The sequence below is a fragment of the Pecten maximus genome, chromosome 12 (assembly GCF_902652985.1).
Source record: "Pecten maximus chromosome 12, xPecMax1.1, whole genome shotgun sequence".
NCBI classification, from domain to species: Eukaryota; Metazoa; Mollusca; class Bivalvia; order Pectinida; family Pectinidae; genus Pecten; species Pecten maximus.
This window is the reverse complement of record NC_047026.1, coordinates 40,402,043-40,424,544: the sequence shown is the minus strand read 5'-3', so window position 1 is coordinate 40,424,544 and position 22,502 is coordinate 40,402,043. Positions and strand designations below refer to the sequence as shown.

Genomic DNA, 22,502 nt, shown 5'->3' with positions numbered 1-22,502 from the left:
AAATGTATGAAGAAACAGTTTAGAAATACATATATGTTAAATACTCAGCCTATGGTTAACTGTTGAAGCAGTGAAGGTTTCTATATGCAGTAACTATATTTATATCAAATTAAAAGCTGAGGATCATACCTTGTTAATCAATACAAGGACAGAAAAATTTCCCAAATATGGAACTCATTTGGAGATTATTCAGATTAATATTAATTTGATGTGGTTACTCAGCTCTGAGTTAAGATGCATCCTGACAATTGATGAATTATCTTAAACCATCGGTTAAGGTGAGACTGACTTACAAAAAAGCAAGGAGCAACAAAATGTGATTTAGTTTAAATAAATTGTGGCTGCTATGGTCAGTGTTACAGTGTGATGACACTGCCTGCTCAGTGTATGTGTGCGCTCTGGATCTTGTTAAAGATACATGTGTGTCTGCTCGTGCATATGCATTACTGGAAGTTTATTAGCGGAGCATTCCTCAGCTCACAGAAATTAAGCACGTGACAAGAGGATTCTGTTCAAACTTAATTTTGTTAACGAGGAAAATCCTGACCTGCTTGATGTTCCCATGGTTGCCATTTAATTGAAACAGTTAAGGATTGGTGCACACACACACTCACTCAAAAAATGGAGAGAATTCAAACCTGAATGTGTTGCGTAATTTGATGGGAAGGCAGCAGGTGCCCTATAGGCTGTTTACCTGATTTATTCTGGATTTTCTACAGTGAATGTTTCTGTAGTTTAGAGACTGATGCTGGACTCGGATTAGGGCTTGAGTCAGTAGTGGTGGACATGAAAACAGATGCTGATATAATGATGAAAGTCAGAATTGTATATATTATGTGTAGAGGCCTATTTAGCGACAGGTGTCACCTATCTATAAGCTAGATATGGATTTTGTATATGAGCTATGTGCACATGTATATGATAGATCATGTTCGTCAGCTGTGGGTAACATGCTCTCTCTCTTTCTTTACACCAGTACATGTCAGAAATCGGATTTCACATAGTGAATAATATAAAATTCCAAGGAATTATCAAATACATAGTTTCATTCTGGAATTTGAGAGTGAAATGTTTTGTGGACCTATAGACAACTAAAAATAAATCAAGTTGAAATTTAATTTTTTTTATTGAAGTATTGTGGATCTAGAAGTTTTCAGCTGATTTTATCAGAGAGTTGATATATCTCATTATGGAGTGTTTTATAAACATATGGAGAGGATAGTACACATGGGCCACGGATAAATATACAAACATCCTCCTGAGGGGTATTACACATAAACTGGATATACCTGTGTGTTCAACATGGATGAGATCTGCAGTGCTTCCTGTATCAGACATGTTTTTATATCATCATTAATACTATATAATAGCCAAATGGAATAAAACAGCAGTGATCGGCTGAGAAAGCATTCAGATAAATAATTGTGCTTAAAAAATGTGCCTTTGTATTTTTGGCAGTTGGATACAGAATACGGACAGTATGTTGCAGGGTATTCATGTACTATAGATTTAGTAGTACAGTGTTTATTTGTTATAATTTTGAAAAAATCTCTTCAATATGAATTAAAATGTTTACTTTTAGAGAGTATAGAAATATTTGATTAAGTTATAATTTATTTATTTAACTGATTTTTAAATCAGTGTAAAAACCTATGTTCATTCATGCTTTGTGATACCACAAATATTTTATCATCAATTTCGTCGTGTTTGGTTTTGCATCAACTGTGACAAATTGAATTGGTCGTTCACATATCAGTGGAGTTATTGAGTGACATATTTCTGTGACAAGCGTGGCAATAATCACTGTCTGATACAACTAAAACATTGCCGTGTGACAATATTATTTGGCCGATTACCGTGTGACAAACCTGAAACCTTCGTAAGTGTGTATGTGTTTGACAATTTGTGCATCATCCTGAAGACTGTGGATCAGAGACTCTAGTGAGATGTTTCTGCAGCAGCCCACGGACAACAATCTGCTGACCACCATGGTACCTGGATCTGACCCCTACTTTATGTCTCCCTTCTCTTCCCTTTACAGACGCCACACTCCCTACATGGGACAGCCTGACTATCGTATCCATGAGCTGAACAAGCGCCTACAACAGCGGACAGAGGTAAGGTCACAGCTAAAAATAGTACATTGACACCTGTTTAATTAATGTTTGGAAAGAAATTCAGACTTATATCTCATACTTTATCGAGATAATTTTATATTTAGCCCTGGAATTCTGAATATTAATTGTCAGCTTTTCATACTTAAAATGAAGGAGCAGTGTGTGACAAAATGGGGGAACAAAAAAAAGTTTTATTCCATAATGCCTTACATGTTTGTCACCAATCAGTTTTATACAGATGTTTCAGTATGGGCTCAAAGATGTATTAAGAATCTTTACCATTTTGACATAAAAACCTCTAGGGGTTCCCGAAATTGGTAGGGTTGACAGGTATATGATCCTGAATAATTTGAGGTTAGGGAAATATCTGTTCTGTATGTGTATTAACCAATTTACAACTTAGGATAGGAAGGGTACTTGTAGTGGCTGCCAAAATTGTGATTCAACCAAAATTGTGATTCAACCATTTGATTTACTGTAAAAAGACAGGTTAATAATTAGCTGTGTTAATAAGATTTTTTGTACAGCAGTTAGACAAACACAATTGAGTAGGTTAAAAACAACAGCAAAAAAACAATGTAATCGTGTGTACGTACATGGTGCCTAGTGGCTATACCTCATGAATCAGCTTGTTGTCAGTTAACCAGGAGTTATGTCAGTTAACCAGGGATATGTCAGTTAACTGGGGGTTATGTCAGTTAACCAGGGATATGTCAGTTAACTGTGGGTCATGTCAGTTAACCAGGGGCTATGTCAGTTGACCAGGGATATGTCAGTTAACCAGGGATATGTCGGTTAACTGGGGGTCATGTCAGTTAACCAGGAGTTATGTCGGTTAACTGGGGATATGTCAGTTAACTGGGGGTCATGTCAGTTAACTGGGAGTCATGTCAGTTAACCAGGGGCTATGTCAGTTAACCGGGGATATGTCAGTTAACCGGGGATATGTCAGTTAACCGGGAATATGTCAGTTAACCGGGGATATGTCAGTTAACCGGGGGTTATGTCAGTTAACCGGGGATATGTCAGTTAACCAGGGGTTATGTCAGTTAATGGGGGGTTATGTCAGTTAACCGGGGATATGTCAGTTAGCCAGGAGCTATGTCAGTTAACCGGGGATATATCAGTTAAACAGGGGCTATGTCGGTTAACTGGGGGCTATGTCAGTTAACTGGGGGCTATGTCAGTTAACTGGGGGTAATGTCAGTTGACCAGGGGTCATGTCAGTTAAACGGGGGCTATGTCGGTTAACCGGGGGTATGTCAGTTAACCAGGGGTATGTCAGCCAGGGGCTGTGTAAGTTAACAGGGGATATGTCAGTAACTAGGGGATATGTCAGTTAACGGGTGGTTATGTCAGTTAACCAGGGATATGTCAGTTAACTGGGGGTTATGTCAGTTAACCAGGGACTATGTCAGTTAACTGGGGGTTATGTTAGTTAACCTGGGGTTATGTCAGTAACTAGGGGATATGTCAGTTAAATGGGGATATGTCAGGGACTATTTCAGTTAACTGGGAGTTATGCCAGTTAACCAGGGGTTATGTGAGTTAACCGGGGTATGTCAGTAACCAGGGTATATGTCAGTTTACTGGGGATTATGTTAGCAACCAGGTGTTATGGGAGTTAACTGGGGGTTATGTCAGTTAACCAGGGGTTATGCACTCAATATGACTTAGGACAAAATGCACAATGCATTGAATGTTTAATAAACTCCTGATCAATGTCTACTTAATTAAACATGTAACCTGTTTGTTAGTTTAAGGAACAGTTATTATGGTCTGTATATTAAAATAGAAACTTTGTGTAAAGACATAAAATTTCATGTTCTGCCAAAACTTAGCAATTAAAAAAACATGAAATAATTAATAGTTTAATAGAAAATAAAATTGAAAATTATTTCATTTAAATTATTTGGTATGTTTTCTTCTTTAAATGAAGTTAAAATTACTCATATGAAATCTTTGGTCATAAATTACCATAATCTTGTATCTAAATTATGCAGGAAATGTTTTATACATTATAAATTGAAAAGTAATTGAGGACATTGCCATTAATAAATTGAATTAGTGACATTTATATATACTATGTAAAGTCTTTAAAGAATATATAAATAAATATATCCCCTGTCAAAATCATGTATCAATGTACATACCCAACAATAAATTTCTGTCCATGATTATTCTTCGAGACACAATGTGATCAGAAATTGCAATTAATCCTTTGACATTTTCGAAGTTTGCAATTAAATGTATAATTAATAACTATCATCGTGTGTCTGTATATTATATGTACCTTTATATTAACTGATTCCATTTTTTACAACAAGAGTTATTGCCCTTCCTATACCTTACTTGTATCCATGCTCAGACAATTAGCTATCACAGATTATCAGCGGATTTCTTTGATAAAAGGGAATGCTTGTAGAATAAAGATTGTTACTGTTGAAGTAGATAAAAGGCAGGGTCTACATGCATGCTGGCAACAACATCGTATGATCTTTCACTAGTGGGTCATATGCCAATACAACTGGAGGAGTCTGTGAATTAACACACCCCATCACTGGTAGTGGAGTAATGAGATAGGAATCAGTTTGTAATGGGACATTGCACTGGCTGCTAATTTTATCACGTTATAAAGTACTATCGATACTTTGTAGATCAGTTTGACAGTAGTTTTACCACTTTATAAAGTACTATCGATACTTTGTAGATCAGTTTGACAGTAATTTTATCACGTTATAAAGTACTATCGATACTTTGTAGATTAGTTTGACAGTAATTTTACCACATAAAGTACTATCGATACTTTGTAGATCAGTTTGACAGTAATTTTATCACATTATAAAGTACTATCCATACTTTGTAGATCAGTTTGACAGTAATTTTATCACATAAAGTACTATCGATACTTTGTAGATCAGTTTGACAGTAATTTTACCACATAAAGTTATATCGATACTTTGAAGATCAGTTTGACAGTAATTTTACCACATTATAAAGTACTATCGATACTTTGTAGATCAGTTTGACAGTAATTTTATCACATTATAAAGTACTATCGATACTTTGTAGATCAGTTTGACAGTAATTTTATCACATTATAAAGTACTATCCATACTTTGTAGATCAGTTTGACAGTAATTTTATCACATTATAAAGTACTATCGATACTTTGTAGATCAGTTTGACAGTAATTTTACCACATAAAGTACTGTCGATACTTTGTAGATCAGTTTGACAGTAATTTTATCACATTATAAAGTACTATCGATACTTTGTAGATCAGTTTGACAGTAATTTTACCACATCATAAAGTACTATCCATACTTTGTAGATCAGTTTGACAGTAATTTTATCACATTATAAAGTACTATCCATACTTTGTAGATCAGTTTGACAGTAATTTTATCACATTATAAAGTACTATCCATACTTTGTAGATCAGTTTGACAGTAATTTTATCACATTATAAAGTACTATCGATACTTTGTAGATCAGTTTGACAGTAATTTTACCACATCATAAAGTACTATCGATACTTTGTAGATCAGTTTGACAGTAATTTTATCACATTATAAAGTACTATCGATACTTTGTAGATCAGTTTGACAGTAATTTTATCACATTATAAAGTACTATCGATACATTGTAGATCAGTTTGACAGTAATTTTATCACATTATAAAGTACTATCGATACTTTGTAGATCAGTTTGACAGTAATTTTATCACGTTATAAAGTACTATCCATACTTTGTAGATCAGTTTGACAGTAATTTTATCACATTATAAAGTACTATCGATACTTTGTAGATCAGTTTGACAGTAATTTTATCACGTTATAAAGTACTATCGATACTTTGTAGATCAGTTTGACAGTAATTTTATCACATTATAAAGTACTATCCATACTTTGTAGATCAGTTTGACAGTAATTTTACCACATTATAAAGTACTATCGATACTTTGTAGATCAGTTTGACAGTAATTTTATCACATAAAGTACTATCGATACTTTGTAGATCAGTTTGACAGTAATTTTATCACGTTATAAAGTACTATCGATACTTTGTAGATTAGTTTGACAGTAATTTTATCACATGAAGTACCGTCAATACTTTGTAGTTCAGTTTGACAGTAATTTTACCACATTATAAAGTACTATCGATACTTTGTAGATCAGTTTAGTAATTTTATCACATTATAAAGTACTATTGATACTTTGTAGATCAGTTTGACAGTAATTTTATCACGTTATAAAGTACTATCGATACTTTGTAGATCAGTTTGACAGTAATTTTATCATGTTATAAAGTACTATCGATACTTTGTAGATCAGTTTGACAGTAATTTTACCACATTATAAAGTACTATCGATACTTTGTAGATCAGTTTGACAGTAATTTTACCACGTTATAAAGTACTATCGATACTTTGTAGATCAGTTTGACAGTAATTTTACCACATAAAGTACTATCGATACTTTGTAGATCAGTTTGACAGTAATTTTATCACAAAGAACTATCGATACTTTGTAGATCAGTTTGACAGTAATTTTACCACATAAAGTACTATTGATACTTTGTAGATCAGTTTGACAGTAATTTTACCACATTATAAAGTACTATCAATACTTTGTAGATCAGTTTGATAGTAATTTTATCACATTATAAAGTACTATCGATACTTTGTAGATCAGTTTGATAGTAATTTTATCACATTATAAAGTACTATCGATACTTTGTAGATCAGTGGAAGTTAAACTGTAATTTTTAAAAATCAATTATTGTTAAACTGTAAACTAAATTGATTAATGTTAAACTCTAAGTTAAATCAATTCAAGATCAATCAGCATCATGTCTTCTGCAATATTAATTGTGGAGACATGAAGAATAAAATTTCTATCACTTCAAGCACTTTTTCACAGATATTCATTTCCAAGTATGTGCTCGATTGTATTAAAAAGCAAGAACTGCAAAATGCATTTTGATATGCCTGAAATTCTTGAGAATTAAGAATATTTGACTGACTTTCCAAGTGATAATATCTCATGAACTGATTGATAGTTCCTTCATAAAAATTCCATCATTGATTTTTTTCAAACCACCAGGTTTGGTCTTTGAAATGTTTCCCAGTGCTGCAATATCTTGCAGAAACAGCATCTAATTGGCTAGACTAGCAACATGAAGGAGTAATGTGATCAGGCTATAAATCTGTTAACAGGTGGTAACTATATATATAACATGATCACAGTTTTAATATTCAGTGTGCTAGGACTGTGGTAGATGTCTAGTAATTGAGATAAATTAAATGTATTATCTGGTAAACTGAGCAGAGCAGGATGTCAAAACTGGCCTGTTTAGCAAGTTATTTCTGACATAAATTGAAAACAGTCGGTTATCAATAGTGTTTGAATAGTCAGAAACAAATAAACTCTGTTAATGCATTCCACCCAGAAAATATTTAAGAAGTCTATAAATATCCATACCATGGCAATATCTTCCTATTTTTCACCAGCAAATACATATACAATCTTAATAGATCTAGGAGTGCTGTTCATTTTAATCAGATAAGAAATATTCAAATGTACATTATAGCTGAAATACATGTTAGATGCTGTAATCCAAAAAATAAAGATTTCTTGTGTTAATTAAAAAGAAATTATTTACCAGAAATTAGATCTAAAAAAAAGTGTTTGTACTCGGCCATGTCAGGTTAGTAGAATGTAAAACAATTGTACAGGACATGCCTTTATAACTAACACTTACACACAATCAATGTGGTATGTCGTGCACTGTGGAGAAGCTGCAAGAGTACACATGTCTTAATACAGCGGGTGACAGTGGGGTTAATCTAGGTAAAACATCTATAAGAGTACATCACTAACAAGGTGGGACAATGGGCTCGTTAACAGGTGATGTCTAGCTATATATATATATATATATTATCATTCCAGTGATGACGAATGCCTTTGTGAGATACAACTGAGATAATTTTTGAGTTTCAGCTTTTCTGATTCAATGGCTTTTCTTTGGTGTATATATAAGTGTAGTTTCTGATTCAATGGCTTTTCTTTGGTGTATATATAGGTGTAGTTTCTGATTCAATGGCTTTTCTTTGGTGTATATATATAGGTGTAGATCATTGCAGGTACGTATATTAGAACGTATTATGCAGTCTTCATTTTTTCCAGGCAGAGCTGTATATTTTGTAAATTGTTACATTTATGCCGTATAATTCCACTTTATGTGACATGTGTTAGTCATGTGTGTGTGAAACAGTGTGTTCATATATATAGGAAGCATTCATTTGTGAATAGGACGTAAAATAAAATCAACCAGAACCAAGCATTCACTGAGCGTAGTCATAAGAAGTCATTGAGGTGTTAAATAGTTCATTTAGTGATATCTCAAACTGTGAGACGGTATACGTAGTGGTAAGATACAATTACATTTTCCACAAATTCTGATCCACTGGAACTCGCTTTTAAAAACAAAATAAAACTCTGATGCTAAAAAACCAAATTGACTGGCCAGTGTTTCCAAAAATAAATTCCAGGGTGTGAATTACCTCCCCTTGATATTATCGGTGATGTCTTTGAAACTTTTGAAACGATTATAATATGTATAAATTGATACATTAAATATATTTTTGATAAATAGTTATAATGTTTGGAGTGTGTATATATAATTTCATTTGAAGTCCATAAATATTTTTTTCACAGGTAGTCTCTTTTAGTGAATATTTGCTTGCATTCACTAATATTTTTTTAATTACCATTTTATTATAAAACTATTATAGCCATTTCTTGTATATATCGATATCAACCTGGGGTCAATGTTTTTTCTAAAGTTAATGAGGCCATGTATCAATCTTATCAAAAATTGTAGCTGCCATTTGGAACTAACAAGGCATACACACTTTCTTATTATGAATTAGTGATAAAACTAAGGTGTCACCATCACAGTGACTTCGCTTTAAGTGGAATGGAAAGTAAAATGTGTATGACATTTACAAGACTTTAATGAAATAGCATTGAAATATGGCACCAAACCAACTAGATATATCCCTTTTGAATAGTACATGTATTAAACATATTATACCTGTTGTCCAAAAAGTACAAGTAAAAGAGGTTATTTAGGGTAAAGTACAGTTGAAAAAGAATTTTTAAAGTGAAAATGTTCTAAAAACAGAAAATTGAAGAAAAAAAATAAGTAAGCTACAGCAGAATTTCAGCTCAAAAGTAAGCAACAAGGGAATTTAAGCTTCAAAAGAGAGCTAAAAGAGAATTTAAGTTTCAAAAGTAAGACTTTCTCTGTATTCATAGAAGTAGAATTTCAGAAGTAAGACTTTTTCCCTACCAGAGGTAGAATTTCAGAAGTAAGACTTTTTCCCTACCAGAGGTAGAATTTCAGAAGTAAGACTTTTTCCCTACCAGAAGTAGAATTTCAGAAGTGAGACTTTTTCCCTACCAGAAGTAGAATTTCAGAAGTGAGACTTTTTCCCTACCAGAAGTAGAATTTCAGAAGTGAGACTTTTTCCCTACCTGAAGTAGAATTTCAAAAGAATACCAGGGGGTAGTGACAGTGTGAATTATAGAATCTCCAAAAGGAAAGCACAGTTATGTGATGTCTAATTGTTAGTGTGTTATACCCTAGGTGTGGGTGGTGTGATACTGTACAGTGATATTTTATGTTACAGGACGTCGACAGTGACAACTTGTGGTGGTGTGATACTGTACAGTGATATTTTATGTTACAACTTGTGGTGGTGTGATACTGTAGAGAATTATTGTGATATTTTTGTGTGTTATTTCCCTAGGTATGGATTGTGTGATACCGTAGAGTCTTATATTAATTAAGTGATATTTTATGTTACAGGACAGTGACAACTTGTGGTGGGATGCCTTTACTACTGAATTCTTTGAGGATGACGCTAATCTGACTTTGTCATTTTACCTAGAAGATGGACCTAAACGATACAGTATGTATATGCTATTTTTACCGGGGGACATTTAATTATTGCCACCCAAACTAGATTCATACTAACTGTACAATATTAGTGTTACTATCATTCAAATTCTAGAATATAAAACAAGAGAAATGACTTACAACAAATATTCCTCACAGCTGTTGTGGTTTATAAAGATTACATGTTTTGTGTTGTGGTTTATAAAGATTACACGTTTTGTGTTGTGGTTTATAAAGATTACACGTTTTGTGTTGTGGTTTATAAAGATTACACGTTTTGTGTTGTGGTTTATAAAGATAACACGTTTTGTGTTGTGGTTTATAAAGATTACATGTTTTGTGTTGTGGTTTATAAAGATTACATGTTTTGTGTTGTGGTTTATAAAGATTACATGTTTTGTGTTGTGGTTTATAAAGATAACACGTTTTGTGTTGTGGTTTATAAAGATTACACGTTTTGTGTTGTGGTTTATAAAGATTACACGTTTTGTGTTGTGGTTTATAAAGATTACACGTTTTGTGTTGTGGTTTATAAAGATTACATGTTTTGTGTTGTGGTTTATAAAGATAACACGTTTTGTGTTGTGGTTTATAAAGATTACATGTTTTGTGTTGTGGTTTGTGTTGTGGTTTATAAAGATTACATGTTTTGTGTTGTGGTTTATAAAGATTACACGTTTTGTGTTGTGGTTTATAAAGATTACACGTTTTGTGTTGTGGTTTATAAAGATTACATGTTTTGTGTTGTGGTTTATAAAGATAACACGTTTTGTGTTGTGGTTTATAAAGATTACATGTTTTGTGTTGTGGTTTGTGTTGTGGTTTATAAAGATTACATGTTTTGTGTTGTGGTTTATAAAGATTACACGTTTTGTGTTGTGGTTTATAAAGATTACACGTTTTGTGTTGTGGTTTATAAAGATTACATGTTTTGTGTTGTGGTTTATAAAGGTTACATGTTTTGTGTTGTGGTTTATAAAGGTTACAAGTTTTGTGTTGTGGTTTATAAAGGTTACATGTTTTGTGTTGTGGTTTATAAAGGTTACATGTTTTGTGTTGTGGTTTATAAAGGTTACATGTTTTGTGTTGTGGTTTATAAAGGTTACATGTTTTGTGTTGTGGTTTATAAAGATTACACATTTTGTGTTGTGGTTTATAAAGATTACACGTTTTGTGTTGTGGTTTATAAAGATTACATGTTTTGGTGTTGTGGTTTATAAAGATTACATGTTTTGTGTTGTGGTTTATAAAGATTTCATGTTTTGTGTTATGGTTTATAAAGATTACATGTTTTGTGTTGTGGTTTATAAAGATTACACGTTTTGTGTTGTGGTTTATAAAGATTACACGTTTTGTGTTGTGGTTTATAAAGATTACATGTTTTGTGTTGTGGTTTATAAAGATTACACGTTTTGTGTTGTGGTTTATAAAGATTACACGTTTTGTGTTGTGGTTTATAAAGATTACATGTTTTGTGTTGTGGTTTATAAAGATTACATGTTTTGTGTTACGTTTGCAGCCATCGGGAGAACGTTAATTCCTCGATACTTCAGGAGTATATTTGAGGGTGGAGTGACCGACCTGTACTACATTCTGAAATACCCTAAGGAGTCCTTCCATAATACATCTATCACTCTCGACTGTGACCAGGCTACTATGGTCACACATCATGGAAAACCCATGTTCACCAAGGTAGGTTAAAAAAAATTGTTATCCATCAATCCAAATATTTTTATATGATAGAATGTAGTCTTAGAGTGAACTGAGACTCATATCAAATCAATTGTCACATTCTCTGGTGGTTGTCATAGAAACTGAATTTTATAGTAGGGCACCAAGAGAAGTTTTATCGAGGTGAGATTGATAAAATCTTTCAGTCCCTTTGGGTTGAGACCCAAGGAGGAAGATTCTTAAGTTGACAATATGAGGCTACTTTGACAGCTTAAAAATCTTCTCTCAAGGATTGTGATCCCTGGTCTCGCCTCAAACTAGGTAAATGATTATTTTTCTCTTTCCTTTTTCACCCTCTAACATATCTAATATCGACATTACATCACTGCAAGACAATGTGACATGATTGAATTGTTGACATACAATTGTTCAAAACATGCAAAGAGCATGATAACTTGTCTCAACTCTAGGGTGAGATTAATAGAATCTTTCACCCCTTTTTGGGATGAGATAGGGGGATCTCAACCCCAGGGGGGAGATTGTTAAATTCCCAAACACGAGGCTTGCCGAGTGTTTGGGAACTTAACAATCTCCCTCCGAGGGTTGAGATCCCCCTATCTCATCCCAAAAAGGGGTGAATGATTATTTTTCTCTTACCCTGTTTTCCAATCGAAGTGTGAATCAAATCCAAACGATGTAAACAACAACACGTGGACGGTGGATTTCTGTTGTGATAAGGCTGCAGCAGACGCTTTACACCTTACAATGTTGATTTCATACAAAATATAAATTCCCGATTAGCTTGTGAAAAAGAACAACAAACACTCAGTTAACTCTGATAATTAATGCTTATTTTAATTTCTTTTGTGAATAATTTTGATATTTAACATTCAAACGTTCCGGGTCAGGTGATAATGACGTCACCCTATCGAGATCAAGAGCACGTTCAAAGAGCATGTGTAGCTTGTCTTTTCCCTAGGGTGAGAAAAGAAAATCTCACCCCGATAAAGCTGCGGATATCCCTGTCCAGGGTGAGAGAAATGAAAATTTCACATCTGTAAAATTGTGAACATCAGTGTCCAAAGTAAGATAATAAAAAAACCTTCCTGAGTCACGCTACAGGTATAACTGATTAGAATCGTTTGTGGCAATGGTCACACAGTCACACAGCTCTCATGTGTGACCATACAAATACAGTTAGAATCTTAATTCAGTCTATAACTCATTAGACTCATTTGTGTTAATGGTCATATAGTCATACAGTCACACACCTGTCAAACCTATATCAAACTCTTTGACACTGAGTTGATATACAGAAGACATTAATTTACGATACAGATTGTATAAATTAAGACAATGAGTCATTGCATGCACACATAATAATCAAGTTGAGAACTTTCCTTCAGGTAGGGCGTAAGAATTGTACATGCTGCCCCCATTGCACGGTCATAAGAGGCGACTAAATTTAGGGTCTTAATGTTTTTCTTCTTTCTAGGACGTTAAACAATATCAGGGGAGGCCGTCCTTAAATGACCATAGCTGTTGATAGGACGTTATACAATACACAGGGGAGGCCATCCTTAAATGACCATAGCTGTTGATAGGACGTTAAACAATACACAGGGGAGGCCGTCCTTAAATGACCATAGATGTTTATAGGACGTTAAACAATATCAGGGGAGTCCATCCTTAAATGACCATAGCTGTTGATAGGAATTTAAATTAAACAATACACAGGGGAGGCTGTCCTTAAATGACCATAGATGTTGATAGGACGTTAAACAATATCAGGGGAGGCCGTCCTTACATGACCATAGCTGTTGATAGGAATTTAAATTAAACAATACAAATCAAACCAAACTGAGAAGCAGAAAATCCTGTGATCAGACAATTAACATTTAGAAAGTTGTTTCCTTGTGTCAGAGTTTGGTTTGGTTCTCTTGTTATTACTACATCACTCTCTTGTGTCTTCCATCTGTTAAATGTGTTAAAATAAACCTGCAGCCAGCTCATTTTACCGGATACTTTAGACTTGGAGCCGTCATTTAAATGTGTTAAAATAAACCCGCAGCCAGCTCATTTTACCAGATACTTTAGACTTGGAGCCGTCGTTTAAATGTGTTAAAATAAACCCGCAGCCAGCTCATTTTACCGGATACTTTAGACTTGGAGCCGTCATTTAAATGTGTTAAAATAAACCCGCAGCCAGCTCATTTTACCAGATACTTTAGACTTGGAGCCGTCGTTTAAATGTGTCAAAATGAACCCGCAGCTAGCTAATTTTACCGGATACTTTAGACTTGGAGCCGTCATTTAAATGTGTTAAAATAAACCCGCAGCCAGCTCATTTTACCAGATACTTTTAGACTTGGAGCCGTCGTTTAAATGTGTTAAAATAAACCGGCAGCCAGCTCATTTTACCAGTTACTTTTAGACTAGTGCCGTCGTTTAAATGTGTTAAAATAAACCGGCAGCCAGCTCATTTTACCAGATACTTTAGACTTGGAGCCGTCATTTAAATGTGTCAAAATGAACCCGCAGCTAGCTAATTTTACCGGATACTTTAGACTTGGAGCCGTCATTTAAATGTGTTAAAATAAACCCGCAGCCAGCTCATTTTACCAGATACTTTTAGACTTGGAGCCGTCGTTTAAATGTGTTAAAATAAACCGGCAGCCAGCTCATTTTACCAGTTACTTTTAGACTTGTGCCGTCGTTTAAATGTGTTAAAATAAACCGGCAGCCAGCTCATTTTACCAGATACTTTAGACTTGGAGCCGTCGTTTAAATGTGTTAAAATAAACCGGCAGCCGGCTCATTTTACCAGATACTTTTAGACTTGGAGCCGTCGTTTAAATGTGTTAAAATAAACCGGCAGCCAGCTCATTTTACCAGATACTTTAGACTTGGAGCCGTCGTTTAAATGTGTTAAAATAAACCGGCAGCCAGCTCATTTTACCAGATACTTTAAGACTTGGAGCCGTCGTTTAAATGTGTTAAAATAAACCGGCAGCCAGCTCATTTTACCAGATACTTTAGACTTGGAGCCGTCGTTTAAATGTGTTAAAATAAACCCGCAGCCAGCTCATTTTACCAGATACTTTTAGACTTGGAGCCGTCGTTTAAATGTGTTAAAATAAACCCGCAGCCAGCTCATTTTACCGGATACTTTAGACTTAGAGCCGTCGTTTAAATGTGTTAAAATAAACCGGCAGCCAGCTCATTTTACCAGATACTTTAAACTTGGAGCCGTCGTTTAAATGTGTTAAAATAAACCCGCAGCCAGCTCATTTTACCAGATACTTTTAGACTTGGAGCCGTCGTTTAAATGTGTTAAAATAAACCGGCAGCCAGCTCATTTTACCAGATACTTTAGACTTGGAGCCGTCATTTAAATGTGTCAAAATAAACCCGCAGCTAGCTCATTTTACCGGATACTTTAGACTTGGAGCCGTCATTTAAATGTGTTAAAATAAACCCGCAGCCAGCTCATTTTACCAGATACTTTAGACTTGGAGCCGTCATTTAAATGTGTTAAAATAAACCCACAGCTTCTTCATCTGGTTACTGTGGACTTAGAGCCGCTGTTTAAATGTGTTAAAATAAACCCACAGCCTGTTCATTTAACTGGTTACTTTGAACCTGTAGCCAATATCTCTGAGATATCCATTCATTTATTAAAACATTATGATCTAATATTTCGTCTCTGTTGAATATATAAAACACAATATTTGGCACATAATTGACATAATTTCTTTTGAATACTTTAATTAGAATCCCGGGATTTAGGTGAATGAAATAAGTTGAGAAAATATTACATCATAAATTGAAATAAGAAATCAAAGTATTCAAATAAATAGAATCCATCATAGAAATTTCTGGTATAAGCTAGAACACATCTTAGAATGTCCATGACATGGAAGTCCTCCGACACATTTACAGTAAGGCCTGGGACATGGAAGTCCTCCGACACATTTACATTAAGGCCTGGGACATGGAAGTCCTCCGACACATTTACAGTAAGGCCTGGGACATGGAAGTCCTCCGACACATTTACGGTAAGGCCTGTGAATTGGAAGTCCTCCGACACATTTACAGTAAGGCCTGGGACTTGGAAGTCCTCCGACACATTTACAGTAAGGCCAGGGACATGGAAGTCCTCCGACACATTTACAGTAAGGCCTGGGACATGGAAGTCCTCCGACACATTTACAGTAAGGCCTGTGACATAGAAGTCCTCCGACACATTTACAGTAAGGCCGAGGACATTGAAGTCCTCCGACACATTTACAGTAAGGCCTGGGACATGGAAGTCCTCCGACACATTTACAGTAAGGCCTGGGACATGGAAGTCCTCCGACACATTTACAGTAAGGCCTGGGACATGGAAGTCCTCCGACACATTTACAGTAAGGCCTGGGACATGGAAGTCCTCCGACACATTTACAGTAAGGCCATGACATGGAAGTCCTCCGATCACATTTACAGTAAGGCCTGGGACATGGAAGTCCTCCGACACATTTACAGTAAGGCCTGGGACATGGAAGTCCTCCGACACATTTACAGTAAGGCCTGGGACATGGAAGTCCTCCGACACATTTACAGTAAGGCCTGGGACATAGAAGTCCTCCGACACATTTACAGTAAGGCCAGTGACATGGAAGTCCTCCATCACATTTACAGTAAGGCCTGGGACATGGAAGTCCTCCGACACATTTACAGTAAGGCCTGGGACATGGAAGTCCTCCGACACATTTACAGTAAGGCCTGTGACATGGAAGTCCTCCGACACATTTACAGTAACGCCTGGGACATGGAAGTCCTCCGACACATTTACAGTACGGCCGAGGACTGTACAAAGTCCACTTCTACAACAGAAAAAAAACAACACAATTATACCTGACCGTCGTGAGGCAAGCTTAATTGTAACCATGAAGACGAGGCAGACACTAGTTTGGATTGAAATTTATTGTTTATCATACATAAACGATAGACTTGAAACTTGGATTTTCAAGTCTGAAACACAAATTGATACAAAAGAAAGCATTTTGTCCTAGGTGGGGATAAAAAAAACAATAAGCTTCTGATACAAAACTATCATGAAAATTAACTGATAAGTAACTACGTAATCAAAGTTCAATTGGTTAACACAAAACCCCTGAGTATCATTCGCAAAGTATCAAAAACTTGACAATCTTGTATCAAAAGTAATTTTTAAAAAATGACTTGTCCGTCTTATAAGTTGGTGGCAATCATGTCGTTGACTTGTAAGGTAAAAACCAACATATGCTGACGTGCCTATATACACATCTACCCAAATCCTCTAACAAAACAAAATTCAGTCGGTACCTCAAAGCAGGGAAAAACAGGTCTTTGAATATTTTATTGAAACAGATTCGTACAGTCACAGGTATATTAAGTGAATGTTTATATGTGAAATGGACTATAACGTAATCAGTACCTCAAAGTAAGGAAAAAACATGTCTTTGAACATTTTACTGAAACAGACTAGTACAATCACAAAACCTGTGAAGTAGACTACTTGAGTGTAAATTTATGGTAAATAAATTATGACTGACAATCATTACCATTGCATGTTGTGATGACAAACCCGATTCAGTCTGCCAGGGTTTCTGTTCCCCGAGTACATTCCCAACTAACTCACAATCAATAGCAGACAGTCACAAATTATGCAAAGCATGGCGACATTGTTCCAGGGTCCAAGGTAGTGATTAGATCCAGTAATTTGATTACCGGCGTAAGACAAGGGTGGGTAGGGCACACAGTTCAGATCTTAGCCGGAGTCGGTTTGTCCCAACACTTCTCCTACAATGATATCGTAGACCACACAAGATACCCCCATGGTTGTGCTTACAAGATTTAAAGAAAAAAGTAATTGCCAATTGTGAATTAAAGATAATTTGTTTGTTGAAGTTGAGCCACTTTTCTCTTCTGTGTCTGATTTTCTTTTCTTTTTAATTTTTTTTTTTTTTTTTTTTTAATTTCTCAAGATGATGAAGGTTTGAAATTCAAGATTGAAAGCAAGAAGATTATGTATGAGATATGCTGTATACATGTATTTAGCGAGCTGTTCTTAAATGATCGATTCTAACATGAGGTATAAGTTGTGCTCAGTCTTCGGAAAGTAAAGATCTGCGTCTTTTATAATAAATTGCATTAACTCAGCATGGATGTCTGTCTGCAATATTTATCTCTTGTTCCCTGAGAAAAGTAGACGGAGAAATCAATGAATGGTGTGAGGATATCGGGCTCATTAGTGTAGGACGAGGTCTGTGTGTGGAAATTAATAGATACTGATGGAATTGGAATTGCCGATCACGATCACTGGACCATGAATTATTATGAAGATATTTAAAGATGCTACATTTATAAAGAATAATTATGATCAATTAAAAACAATGAGTAATTATGATCATTTAAAAACAAGCATTTAAAAAAAAAAAAAAAACATTTACATATTTGAAATACTCAGGTAATCGGGTCCATAAGAATGAATTTTTAGTGACATTTGTGGATCATTAATTGTAAAGTCTTTTTTTGTCAGAGACAAGATCATTTTCTTACTCTTGCTTGGTCATCAAAATGATAAACATCTCCAGTAATTTCTTCTTCTTCAGTGTCAGATTTTTTTGGAAGAACTATTCCTTCATATTGAAATTGTCAATATATAGATCGTATAGACTAATCATCTTCTCTCAGATCACCGCGGAAATAAGGCCGGATGAAGATGTTTATATAAGGAATTATTATGATGTTATCTATCCATCCAGCGTAAATTCTATTTGTCTGGAGATCTCCTGCATTATTCAACTGATCTCTGTAAAACTTATACAAACTAGGCTTTATATAATCGTGATATATCGTCGTTTCATTGAACGGCATTTTGATTCAAATATTTTTTGCAAAAGTTTTTGCCTTTTTCTATTTTAGTTTATCAATCTTGTCTGGAGTTCTCCTCCCACAGTTTTCAACCGATTTCTTTGAAACTTGGCATGCTGTATAACATGACATATAGTTGCGTTTGCCTGAACAGCATTCTAGTTCAACTATTTTTGCAAAAGTTATTGCCCTTTGTTTTTTTAGCTCACCTGGACCTGGACCGAAGGTCCTGTGAGCTTATGCCATGGTGCCGCGTGTGGCATCCGTTGTCCGTCAACATTTGCTTCAAATCGCTACTAGTCAAAAAGTTATGAAAGGATTTGAACCGAATTTAGTCTGAAACATCCTTGGCGGAAGGGGAACAGATTTTGTATAAATGGTGACTCTGACCCCCAAGGGGCCTGAGGGGCGGGGCCCAATAGGGGAAATTGAGGCAATTCCTTTAAATCGCTACTAGTCATAAAATTATGAATGGATTTGAACCTAATTTGGTCAGAAACATCCTTTGGGGAAGGGGAACAGATTTTGCATAAATGGTGACTCTGACCCCCAAGGGGCCAAAGGGGCGGGGCCTAATGGGGAAATAGAGGTAATTCCTTCAAATCGCTACTAGTCATAAAGTTTTGAATAGATTTGAACCCAATTTAGTGAGAAACATCCTTGGGGGAAGAGGAACAGGTTTTGCATAAAAGCTGACTCTGACCCCCGAGGGGCCAAAAGGACGGGGCCCCATAGGGGAAATAGAGGTAATTCCTTTAAATCGCTACTTGTCATAAAGTTATGAAAGGATTTTAACCTAATTTGGTCAGAAACATCATTGGGGGAAGGGGAACAGATTTTGCATAAACGGTGACTGACCCCCGAGGGGCCAAAGGGGCGGGGCCCCATAGGGGAAATAGAGGTAATTCTTTTAAATCGCTACTAGTAATAAAGTTATGAATGGATGTTCTATAAGCAATTCTTGAGGTCTTTCAGACCCTTAGAGTCTGGACTTCGATATTTCTTTAAAGCAGTTAGGATCCCCACACCATAACCATATATAGCATTGTTTGAGATTGCCAAATAAAATGAATTGAACATAAACATTATTTTGACATTTGGTCTAATCCAACCAGGTGAGTGATACAGGCCCCATGGGCCTCTTGTTTAGTATTTGATTCTTGTTGATCTTCTCTGTAGATCCTCTCCCTCAGTTTCCAGCAATCTTTTTCTAAACTTTGTGGAATTTTCTTTAACATGACGTTGTTCTATCTTGGGAGCATTTTCATTGACAATGTTTCATTTCCATATTTGTGTTCATTTAGCTACAACAATGAATGCATTTCTTTTGCATGAGATGGACAAATATTCTTTCGCCCAAATTTAGCATAATGCAATTAAACTTTTTTTTTCCATAACAAGGATCCAAAAGCAAAGTTACGGCTGTCATCTATGTTAATCTTAACATTTCCCGGAATGTTTTGTATAGGTGGTGACGGAGGGAAGACTTATCCTGGAATTTACATTCGACGACCTGATGCGCATACGATCCTGGCATTTTCAAGTGCGACAACACAGAGAGCTTATCCCACGAAGTGTTATAGCCATGCAGGTCAGACAATTAACAAACTCAGCCAAACTTGACTGGTCTCTTGTCTCTAGAATATTGAATTATTACCAAGGTACTCAAATTTTTTATTTGTTTTTTTGCATATGTTGGCTTATGCTGGAAGGAGATATGCTAGTTAAGTAGTAAAATGCGGCCAGACAAATTCTTCATAAAAAAGCGATAAGATTCTGATATCATAGCTAGTGATATATAAGCAGTGGTAATAAAATCTTTATCAAATTTTTGATATTTTACTGGTGAAGATATTATAAATTTATATTCATTTATATTTTATATGTTACAGCAAGACCCTGCTATGGTGGAACAACTGTCTAAAAACATTACGAGGCAGGGCCTCACCAATTATACACTAAACTTCCTGCGGGTAAGTCGCTCAATCTTTTTGGGCAATTAGCTACTTCTCTTCAAATATACACGATTCTCTTGATTCTCTTCAAATTTACACAATTCTACTCATGAAATTTTGTTATTAAGTTTATGTTTGAAAGGTGTTATAAATAAACTGATTAAAAAGGAAATTAAGACAAAATGTAAAAAAGACACAGTTATTTTGAGACTGTATCATACATTATCATTTACCTAGATTAAAAAGTGTTCAAATACACTATGTAATATGATAAAAGATATTATAGGTCACTGTATTTCCTTTAAAGTAATGTTTTATGAAAATTCTATCTAATACCTAGTATATGTTGTTTGAAGTCCTCTGTATACACTTATCACACATGGCTATTATTATATATGTATATAATGGCTTATAATTTATATAATCAACATTTTTTTCTTATATGATTATAATTAAGAAATGTAATAACAGCCTTTAACATAACCAGGAATTCTGTTGTTTTTAAATGTATTGATGAAATGTGTCCCTAACTTATTCCTGTTCAGTGTGATAGTGGTGTCCTAGGGGCCACGGTGGCCGAGGGGTTAAGGTGTACCGACACTTTATCACTAGCCCTCCACCACTGGGCCCTCCACCTCTGGGTTGCGAGTTCGAAACCTACGTGGGGCAGTTGCCAGGTACTGACCATAGGCCGGTGGTTTTTCTCCGGGTACTCCGGCTTTCCTCCACCTCCAAAACCTGGCACGTCCTTAAATGACCCTGGCTGTTAATAGGACGTTAAACAAAAACAAAAACAAACCAGTGTCCTAGTTAGCTTCATAAATACAAGAGAGCTATGAAAAACTGTCTCTTGACAGACTAAATTCGTTAATATTTTGGTATCTTCTATAAAGCTATGAAAAACTGTCCCTTGAAAGACTAAATTCTTTAATATTTTGGTATCTTCTATAAAGCTATGAAAAACTGTCTCTTGACAGACTAAATACTTTAATATTTTGGTATCTTCTATAAAACTATGAAAAACTGTCCCTCGACTGACTATATACTTAAGTAATTTGATAACCTTTATAAATCTATGAAGTACTGTTCCTCAACAGACTTAATACTTTAATATTTTGATATCTTGTATAAAGCTATTAAGAACTGTCACTTGACAGACTTAATACTTTAGTATTTTGATATCCTCTATAAAGCTATGAAGAACCTGATAGACTTACCGAAGCAGTGTTTTTGTTTCAGTTATGCGTGATATTGGAGCCCATGCAGGAGTTGATGTCTCGACACAAGGCTTATGGCCTTAACCCACGCGACTGCCTCAAAACCACACTCTTTCAAAAATGGCAGAGGATGGTGGCGCCCCCTGGCAAAGGAAAACCAGGTAGGCTGCCTCTTTAATCATACTTTCATGTGATATTGGAAATGATATCTTTTAGGATTAAAACAGAACATGGTGGGAGTTTTGTTTTGAATTGATTGAAAACAGATCCATAAAAGACATTTTAATAAAATGAATTGTAGGTTTGTTTATCAAGTTTTATGGAAACAAAAATTTATGAGCCAAATAACTCTATCTTACCTGTGATATTCTACCTGAACAGACACTGCGAGACAGCCAGGGAAAAGGAAGAGGAGAAAGGCATCGGCAAGTAGTGCTGGCGGAGGTATGAACAGCACCACACCACCGGCTGGTAAAAAACGCTCTCCAGGACCCCAGGGCATCGGCACATCTGTCCCAGGGGTAAATATTATACTCTTTTACTTTATAAATCCCCTTCTGGTGAAAACAGGGGATTACAGGTTTCCTCACCGTCAGTCTTGTACATATGTACGCATGTATGTAACGCCAAAATTTGTCAGCAATCTGCTTCATTCCCTTTAGGGATTTTGTTCA

General features: G+C 35.3%; 1 protein-coding gene across 3 annotated transcripts in view; it reads left to right on the top strand.

The window, feature by feature from the left end:
- LOC117338841 (LIM domain-binding protein 2-like) overlaps window positions 1-22,502 on the top strand; it is a 44,779-nt gene that overhangs the window by 18,061 nt on the left and 4,216 nt on the right. For all 3 annotated transcript variants that reach the window (XM_033900198.1, XM_033900199.1, XM_033900197.1), the window contains exons 3-9: window positions 2,042-2,117; window positions 9,996-10,098; window positions 11,605-11,777; window positions 20,125-20,247; window positions 20,549-20,629; window positions 21,851-21,989; window positions 22,210-22,349. In XM_033900198.1, the coding sequence (XP_033756089.1) occupies window positions 2,042-2,117; window positions 9,996-10,098; window positions 11,605-11,777; window positions 20,125-20,247; window positions 20,549-20,629; window positions 21,851-21,989; window positions 22,210-22,349 (835 nt within the window). The remainder of the gene's footprint in view (window positions 1-2,041; window positions 2,118-9,995; window positions 10,099-11,604; window positions 11,778-20,124; window positions 20,248-20,548; window positions 20,630-21,850; window positions 21,990-22,209; window positions 22,350-22,502) is intronic.